The sequence below is a fragment of the Podarcis raffonei genome, chromosome 8, assembly GCF_027172205.1.
Source record: "Podarcis raffonei isolate rPodRaf1 chromosome 8, rPodRaf1.pri, whole genome shotgun sequence".
Taxonomy (NCBI): domain Eukaryota; kingdom Metazoa; phylum Chordata; class Lepidosauria; order Squamata; family Lacertidae; genus Podarcis; species Podarcis raffonei.
In genome coordinates, this window is record NC_070609.1 from 37,593,850 (window position 1) to 37,603,178 (window position 9,329).

Sequence of the window (9,329 nt, forward strand, 5' to 3'; positions counted from 1 at the left end):
CTTCCCCAAAAATGCTATTAGCCACAGGCTGCTTCTCTTCAATGTGTGAACTGCCCCATCTCGTCTAGAGGCAGCACCCAGGGCAATTTTGATCAGGGCTACAGTGCAGCAAGAAGCCCCTTTTGGACATGCTGCACCCCTGATCTAATCCCCCAGCCAAGGCTGCTGTTTTGGGGGAAAGAAAAAGAGTGTTCGTTATATCACCCTTATGTTATCTCTGCTTGGATCCTTACCCTGAGTCAGACTGCTGGTCCATCTTATTTAATATTGGTTGTGACTGTCACTAGCTCTCTAAAGCAGGCTTTGCCAACCTGGTGCCCCCTGGATCTTTTAGGCTACAATTCTCATCAGCCTCAGCCGTCGCAGTTGTTTGCTTGGGCCGACCATTTTCTGTTTTCAGAGTCTAAGGCTGCATTCACATGGCAGTTTTATACCATTTCCTCACCTTTTCCCTAACTGTTAATTTCTGAATTATATTTGCACTTTCGCAATACAAGCCACTTCCGGAAAACTAATGGGATTTAGGGCAAGCTTAGCACTCATTTCCATGTTACTTGATTCCTAAAAATATATATATATATGCTTGGAGCCCCTTTAACCCATAATATCATGGGAGTAAAGTGATGAAATTTAGGGTCGTATAGCGGCATACAGTTTTTCTCCCTGCTGCTTTAATGGGGGAAGAGAAGCACACTCCTGTGTGGAAAGGGTTGGGGGAGCAGCGACATTGTCCAATGTGGTTTGCTGTTGTGCCCCCCCCCCACGCCCACTGATGTGAATGAAATTTAGCTCAACCTGCTGGTGTATTGGTAAAAAAATAATAATCATAACACAATTCACAATTTCAAAACACACCAAGTACTGCGGTGTGAAAGAACCACAGGACCGAAGCACTAGCATATTAATCAGGAAAACGAATGCAATGTTTCCCGTGCCTGAAATGCACCTCTAGTTGACACGTGCGGAATCTTATATCTGGGGCTGCACGAGACTTCAGCAAAGAAATAACTGTGCGTAACCTTTGCACTGTCGCCCATTAACCTCATTGCGTGTCCTGGCTCGCACGGGTGGATATAGAACTTGTACTTTCAGTTAAGTTCAGTTCAGTGGGATTCCTTTGGTCCTTTCAGAGTCATGAGCACATTTGATACGGAGCCTTCTCCAACATTAACTGGTGCTTTCCCCCTCAGGTGCTTGAACGGTTGTTCCAGAAGGGCTTCAACGTGGCGGCATCCTGCGGAGGCGGCGTGGATTCCTCTCAGTTCAGCGAATATGTACTTTGTCGTGAGGACAGGAGACTGCAGCCCAACACCACAATCAGGATAAAGCAAGAGCCCCTGGACTAAAGACACCCCCCTTCCCCCCTTCCTTTGTGAACGTAGAAGTGTTTTTAATAGTCTCGTGTGGAAACACTAAGGATTTGCAAGACAGTATTAACCTGGGCGACGTTGCCCGAGTGGTATCTCTCTGAAACTACCTGTCACCATTGCCAGCCATGAACTCTTTATCTGGAAGCAAAAAGACAGCATACAAAATAATAATAATAATGATAATAATGATAATAATTTCATTTGTTTTATTAGTCAACTGCTGGGCGGCATGCCCAGCGTCGTGAAGTTTTGTGGGATTGTCCTCTCGGCAGGAAAGCGTGCGGAATGGAGACAAAGCTTCAGTGAAGAACTGGCCTTTGATTGGACTTTGGTAGAAGGACCAATTTAACACAATTCGAATATGCCCATTGAAGGAGTGCACCATCTGACTTTCTGTGGGACCTTCTCCTCCTCCTCACTTGGTGAGATCAAGGATATGGGAGCTGCCCAAAGGGAGACGGTATCGTGCCAAGTGTCTTCCCTGCCCCCTGCCCCCGATGAATCCCATGTCCTATCCTGTCTGACAGGCTTTTGCATCGCCATTTGTCCACCCCCGTTACCCTTCTGTGGTTGCCTTTGCGCATTGTATCAAATGGCTTATTTTTCTACGACGCTTCCAGTTGTCTGTGTACAGAAGCCACCCCAAACAGGGACCAATTTGTATTCTTCTGGTGCTGAATGAACTCTTTGCAAATTCTTTTCAGTCCCGCACAACCCACCTTTGAAATAAATGCAGTGGTTTGACGTTTGCTGCCTTGTCTGCCCACAACTGACGAGATTGAATTGCAGCAAAACATTTGCAAAAAAACCCAAAACAAACGGAAATGGAGACTCAAAGCAAGTTCCTAAATAAGATTGTTCAGCATTAAACAGGCACTGCCATGGAACTTGAGTTAAGGTTGTGGCGTTCTTTCATTCATCTCAGATTTTAAGTTTGGGGGTCATCCAGAAAGTGGAAATGGGCCATGCAGCTGCTACGACCTTTCTTTCCTCACTTAAAACCCAATGTTATTGTTGCTTTGAGAATATATAGGACACAAACAGAACACCTTTTCTGCCTGATTGAATCAGACCATTGTCTCATGAGCTCATTTCTCTGTGTGATGCATTGCAACAGTCTTCACCAATCTGGTACCCTTCAGATGCCAGCCATGCAGCAATGTTGATGGGAGTTGTTACCCAAAGGACGGGGAACCTAGTAACCTCCAAATGTTGTTGGACTTCAACTCCCAGCATCCCTGATGTTGGCTGTACTGGCTGGGGCTCATGGGGTTGGGGTCCAAAAACAGTTGGCAAGGGAGCACAGCTTTTCTGTTCCTGCATTATAATAATTTTTTAAAAAACTAATGTTATTAATGTTGTTTGGGACTCCAGGTTCAGAAGATGTTAGCTTTCCATCACTCAGCAGAAATTGCATTTCAGCATTGCAGATCTGATGACAGAAGCATGACAAATGAATGTGCAGTCAACATGTGGGTGAGGAAAGCAGAACCACACCCATTGGCCCCACCCCTGAATTCCACTCACTTGATTGTGGCTCATGAGGACTGTATATCCTGCACAGGCTTAATTTAAAAGATAGCAGGCGGATCCCACAGCTGTGATCCTATTGATCGTATCCTGATTGCACAGGGCTCTATAATGGCGGGATTGGCGTTGCACTAGCAGATTAACTAAAAAAAGTAATTGGAATTGCAACACCCATGGAAACATTACAGGAGCTCCAGTGTCAGCAGACAACAGGAGGGTGGCTGGGTCCAAAGCCCTCCCAGCCCACAAGGTTATAGAGATATTTAGTCACACTCTTGACTTATGGGAGGAAGGGTGAAAGATGAAGATAGCAATGTGAAGCATTTTTCTGCTTGAACCTGGCAAAGCATTGGATAAGAGCTGTTCAACAGTGGGATTTGCTGCCAAGGAGTGTGGTGGAGTCTCCTTCTTTGGAGGTCTTTAAGCAGAGGCTTGACAACCATATGTCAGGAGTGCTCTGATGGTGTTTCCTGCTTGGCAGGGGGTTGGACTCAATGGCCCTTGTGGTCTCTTCCAACTCTATGATTCTATGATTCTATGGATAAGGTGGTGGAACCACCTTGGCATCTCATCCATACGCCTTAGGATTGCACAGCAAGTGACATTGTTCATAGGCCACATTCAAACCAAATGTTCAAAGCAGTATGATGCTACTTTAAACCATCACGGCTTCCCCCAAATAATTGTGGGAGCTTTGGTTTGTTAAGGGTGCTGAGAGTTGCAGGGAGACCCCTATTCCCCTCTCAGAGCTACAATTCTGAGAGTTCCCTGTGGAGATGGATGGACGGATGTTTAAGCCACTCTGGGAACTGTAACTTTCTGAGGGGAATAGGGGTTTGCTAACAACTCTTAGCCACCCTTACCAAGTTATAACTCTCGGAATTCATGATTGTTTAAAGTGGTATCACAGTGCTTTAAATCTATGCTGTGAATGTGGCCATAGAGTGAATTGGGGACTGAGAATTGCCTGCTCAAGGCCCCCTAACCTCTTCCCTTCCCAGAACTACAGATCCCAGGATTACCTGCTGAGAAGCAGCCATTTAACCTTTTGCAGCTTGTAGCACAAATGTACCCTGCCTGTGATACGTTGATTCCATTCAGAAGAAAATACAAAAGTACTGATTAGTCACAAATATCAAATTACATCTTTTCTGTAATATGCACAGAAAAACGGTGTTCTGATGCAGTAGACAGGGCTGTAGCCAACCAAATTCTACTCGCTGATGAGCCTAAGTTAGTCACGTCAATCAATTTCAATGAGTCTACAGTGGTACCTCTGGTTATAAACTTAATTCATTCCGGAGGTCCGTTCTTAAGCTGAAACCATTATTATCCTGAGGTGCACTTTCACTAATGGGGCCTACCACTGCGCGTGCGACTCTGGTGCGCGATTTCCGTTCGCATCCTGGGGCAAAGTTCGCAACTTCCGGGTTTGCGGAATTCGTAACGTAAGGTTACCAGACTTTCCCGGGGACAGTCCCCAGATTTACAAATCAGTCCCCATACAAAATCCATTGAAGTTGAAAAGTGTCCCTGGATTCATTGAAAAAAATCTGGTAACCTTATCGTAACCTGAAGCTTTTGTAACCAGAAGTCTTTGTAACCAGAGGTACCACTGTACTCTGAAGAGTATTAATACTTGATACACCCCTGATTGTTATGATCCTGTCCTTGGAAGTTGAAGGATATGTTGTAACAAGCTACCAGGAACCTACTCAGGATTCACTGGAATAAACAGGCATTTCTCCAGAGCTCAGCTGAGCTCTTAGATAACTCCCTCCTATTGATTTCAGGGATGCTTCTACAGAACTGCAGCAAGGAGGTGCCAGTTCTTTGTACAACATTGGGTTGCCAGCTGCACTTTTAAGAGCAGTAGTTATAATATCAATGTCTCTATCTCCATCCTGTGAAAAGTCTCACCTGTTAACTTCTGTGGATCCAGTTGTTGTTAAAAGACACAAGAACAGAACAGACCTAGGGGTGGGAGTGGGGTAGGTCAGTTGACAACTGTAGGTGGGTATTCTGAACACCAAGTCTTATTGATGCAGCTAAAGTTGAGTCTCCAGATCCAGTCATCTCTTTTTCCCAAATCTCCCCAAAAGCTATTATTGGTCTACGTTACCTATGCAGAACAATTGCTGCACCTGCAGAGAAACCTGCCACTGTAAAATGCATTTAATTAACATCTTTTCTACTTTTATGGCACTCTGAATAAAAAAAAAGACTACGTCCTAAGGCCATCATTTTTGTATGTAAGATGCCTGTTGAATTGTATAGTACTGTATACACTTAATATTGTATAACTTCCCTTGCCCTTACCTCAAGATTTTTGCAAAACTGAAGATCATTCTGTGAGTTTATAAACAATTTCTTTGCTGTTTATTATGTCACAGACATTCCTATAAAGTCAAAGATCAAATATGCAGAAATCTTATTTTACTTTTACACATTTGTCAGCAAACCAGGAATTCAGCTTCTTTCACCTCGGTACCATCCGCTGAAAGTTTCCCTCCCTGGAAACGAGAAGAGTAACTGCTGTTGCACATTCCCTGTTCATTTCCAGTGATGCTTGAGTAAGAGAATCTGGGGGATCATCCCCTCTGTCTTCGTACAAAACTGAGGAAAGCTTCAACTGTCAGTAACCCTTTCCCTAGAAAATTACAGTTGTTCATTTTTTAATGGCAGGTTCTTCCATTTGAGGGTTTTTTCCCCCAGTATACATTCTGAATAATGTATCCTGTTTGGGAAACTAAAAAGTTGTAGAAGCTACATGATTTATGTCCCTCAACACAGAAATTTGGGACATCGGGGGGTTTAAACAAAAGGATATGTACTCAAAACTTCCAGAGAGGTAGCCCTTGCAGCAAAACAACAGAGAGTCTTGTGGCATCTCAAAGATGGAATGAGCTGCTATTGCTTTTAGTTATTACATTTGTGTCCCACTTTTCCAATAAGGATCTCCCCCTCCCCATTTTTATCACAACAGCCCTGTGAGGTCAGACCAGGTCACCCAGTGGTCTTGTGCCAGACTGAGGATTTGAACCCTGGGCTCCCAGATCCTAACCCAGCATTCTAACCACTACACCACAGTGGTGTAGTGGATCAGAGTCCACTTCAGACTCAAGGTAATACCCCATGCATCTAATAAAGTGGACTCTGGTCCACAAAAAGCTTTAGGCCAACAGAAATTTGTCTGAACAATCCTTATTGAATAAGTGAGGGTTTTCATTGAGGAACTTTCTTTGCATCTACAGGTGAATTTCTGTCAAGACTAGTATGCAATTTGTGCAGCGGTGATGGTGGTGGGGAGTCAGAACTGTTGCACTATATTCCATTCAAGTCCTGGGCACAAACTCCTGTGAAAATGTTGAGGCAGCAGTAAAAAAAAGATGACGTATGACGTGGGGGCGTGGGAGAGAGAGACCAAATGGGATGGATCCTGTCAGCTGAGCCAGAAGCAGAACCAAGGCTGGAAAATCATAACCTGCCCGAGTTTAGCCAACAAGCCCATACTTTATTTGGTTACTTAGGCCAGCTCCATATGATCTCCCAAACAGGCACGGGATCCATCAGAATCTTGCAGAATCTTAGCTCTGTATTTGCTTATAGATGCAACAGGGAAGATACGTATGACCATGTGTGAAGATCTGTTTTTCTGGGTGTACAAGTGCTGAGAATCTGCTCCCAATTAGAGCTCCCAACATGAGATGCGCATCCAACATCGTCATGTGATACCTTCCCTTTCTCACCATTTACGTAAAACGTCATGTGTGAAGTGGCCCCAAGCCTTCATACTTTTCTCAGAAGGCCCTTTCAAAATATTTGCAGCCCTACTTTATTTCATTTTGATGTCCGCAGGGTTTTGGGGGGGGGTGTTTTTTTAAAAAAAGAGTATTTCCATGAATCAGCTTCAGTTACTTGTTCAGTTTGGGGAAGGTGGCACCATAAATGGTTCCAGCCGATGGAAAAGTTTGAGCCATGACATCATGGCACTTACTTGCAAAACAGCAGTTTAAAAGGGGGGGACGCCATGTGGAAGCAATCACTGCGCTGGGAGATGGAGGCCCTCCCTGGAAAAGAAAACTTAACATTGGGACGTCTTTTTTCACTTAGAGAATTAAAGTTTGTTTCAGTTGCATGTGATTTTTTTAAAAAAATAATGTGCATTTTAGAACAGCAATATCAGTGGCAGCTGCCCCCGTCCTTTTCTTCCTCTCCATTGTTACACCGCAGCAGACTGTGCCCTACAAAACAAAGAGAACCGCCAGGCTGCACCTCTAGCCCAACTGGTGCTCAGAGAGCAGAGGCATCTGAGTTTGAAGGCAAACAAAGAGTAATTGAATCCGACTTGAACCATGCAGATTGGATACCTTTTTTTGCTGAGCACGAGGTCCAAAAAACAGGTATTCCACCCCCCACCCACCCCCACTTCCCTAGGTCCTGTTCTTCAAGCTGTTGCAACAGAATGAGCACCTCGTATGAGCACTTTGGGTGGCAGCACTGTTAGGAGTACCAGCGATGTGCTGTATTGTTCGAGAGGAACGGTCCCTCGCAATGGTGTGACGGATATTGGACACTGCTTTCTCCATATGCCCAGAAGCATAGCCAGCTCCTGTCTTTGGGGGGGTGTCTTGGGGGAAGACACCCTCCACGGACGCCCTTCCCTCAACAAGGTCTGCCTCCTCACTGCCATGATCATTCTCTGTTGCTGCCCCTCCTCTTGCTCATTGCTACTGCCAGCTTTCTGGCTGGGCAGAGCGCTAGTGAACAGGGCAGGGTGCGGCCTCCACTCCTCCCTTCCAGCGCCAAGCCTTATCTAAGCCAGAGCGAGAGGCAGGTGAACAAGCAAGTAGGTTGCAGTGGTGAAGAAAAGGAGTAGAACCAGGTTGGCAGTGGGGCTCTTTTCAATGGTCCAGCTGCCGGGATGTGCCACCAACCACCTACGCACCCACCCAGCCTGACCACGTTACCCCTGCGTAGCTCTCTTGGGCAAGAGCATCACTCTTCCCCATTCCCCTCATCTTAAGGAAAAGGAAACATTTTGCTGGGCATCTTGGGAAAATCTGCTTTAAGCCAGAAACGGCGGGAGTTAATTGGCTGCGTAAACAGCATCCATGTTTGTTGACAGCTTTACGGCATGTTTGGCAAGAGCAATGGCAGAACGTTCAGAGCTCCGAGTTATTAATACATCTTTGTGGGTATTCTGTTAATATTTTAACACGAAATGTTTTTGATCATTGCTTATGACTACACGACAATGTGAAGCGAGTCACTTCCGATGAATTATTTGTCACTCCAGTGTGTTCTTTCAGTAAACTGTTTTATTTCTTTGCCAAACATGTACAGACAAGGCGTTTTAAGTTTAGTCCAAATGGAGGCATTTCCAGTAATGTAAAGGAAACAAACATTAAGACAACTTAAAACTAATAAACAGAAGGAGTTTGTAAATGCTATGTACAAACAATCAATATATTTAAAGGAGAATTTTGTATTTCCTGGTCATAGGAAGTGTCATTTGGGCAAATAGACGTTTCTTCTATTTTTCCCTTTTTTGTTGCTTGTCATCTGTTTGTTTCAAGCTGTAACACAAAAAAACCCCTACTTTCTCCACAGCCCTCCTGAAAATTAATAATGATGGGGGCCGGTGCATCTTGCTATTGAGGGCATCCCACAACCTGGGAACCGCAATCAAAAAGGCCCTGTGAACCATCAATCTTATCCAGCAGGGCTCTTTCTATGCTCTTTAGTAGTTAATATTATTATTTTTAATTTATTCATTACCTGCTCTCCACCCTAAGGTCCCAGAGCATGTTACAGTATTAAAACACAATGTTAAAAGCAATAAAAAGCAATTTACAGCCATCAAAATAAGGTGCATCCTAAAAACATACACCTCAAGTGTCAAAAGCCAGGGTAAAGAAGTGCAGCTTCAGCATCCTCCAGAGCTGTACCATGAAGGTGTTGGTCGCAGCTCTGCGGGGAGGGAGTTCCACAGCTTAGGAGCCACCACAGAGAAGGCCCTTTCCCAGGAGACCACCCACCCTGCCTACAAGGGCAGAGGAACTACCCCTGCGGATTTCAGCACATGAGAGTGTCTGCAGGGAGTAAGGAGTTATTTGAGGTACTGCAGAACTACCAGCCCTGTGCCGCAGCCCCCTGAAATGTTGTCCCCACCCCCCATCATTTATCTTTCAGTCATAGTCCCAATAGTCATTCTTAGCCAGCCAGCAAAGGGCTGGGTTGGTGCTGCCCTCAGTAGGTTACCAGCCAAAGCTCTGCACAAGATGGAGCCTTGTGGGCTGGGCTGGCTTCATACATGCCCTCCAACATTCCCCTGGTGAAAAGCAGTATGCACATCTTTTGATGCCACACTGTCATACAAGTCAGCTGATGCGTGCGAGAGCACAGCACCACTGCAAGCGTATCCCC

General features: G+C 45.1%; 1 protein-coding gene and 1 long non-coding RNA gene across 6 annotated transcripts in view; both read left to right on the forward strand.

Annotated features, from left to right (window-relative positions):
* KCTD15 (potassium channel tetramerization domain containing 15) overlaps positions 1-2,262 on the forward strand; it is a 68,070-nt gene extending 65,808 nt beyond the window's left edge. For all 5 annotated transcript variants that reach the window (XM_053399290.1, XM_053399288.1, XM_053399289.1 and 2 more), the window contains exon 5: positions 1,191-2,262. In XM_053399290.1, coding sequence (XP_053255265.1) covers positions 1,191-1,346 — 156 coding nt within the window. In that variant the 3' untranslated portion in view covers positions 1,347-2,262. The remainder of the gene's footprint in view (positions 1-1,190) is intronic.
* A 1,182-nt stretch (positions 2,263-3,444) lies between these two features.
* LOC128419043 (uncharacterized) lies at positions 3,445-5,319 on the forward strand. The gene is made up of 2 exons (XR_008331800.1): positions 3,445-3,766; positions 3,902-5,319. It is a non-coding gene; the product is annotated as an uncharacterized LOC128419043 (long non-coding RNA).
* Positions 5,320-9,329: the final 4,010 nt, after the last annotated feature.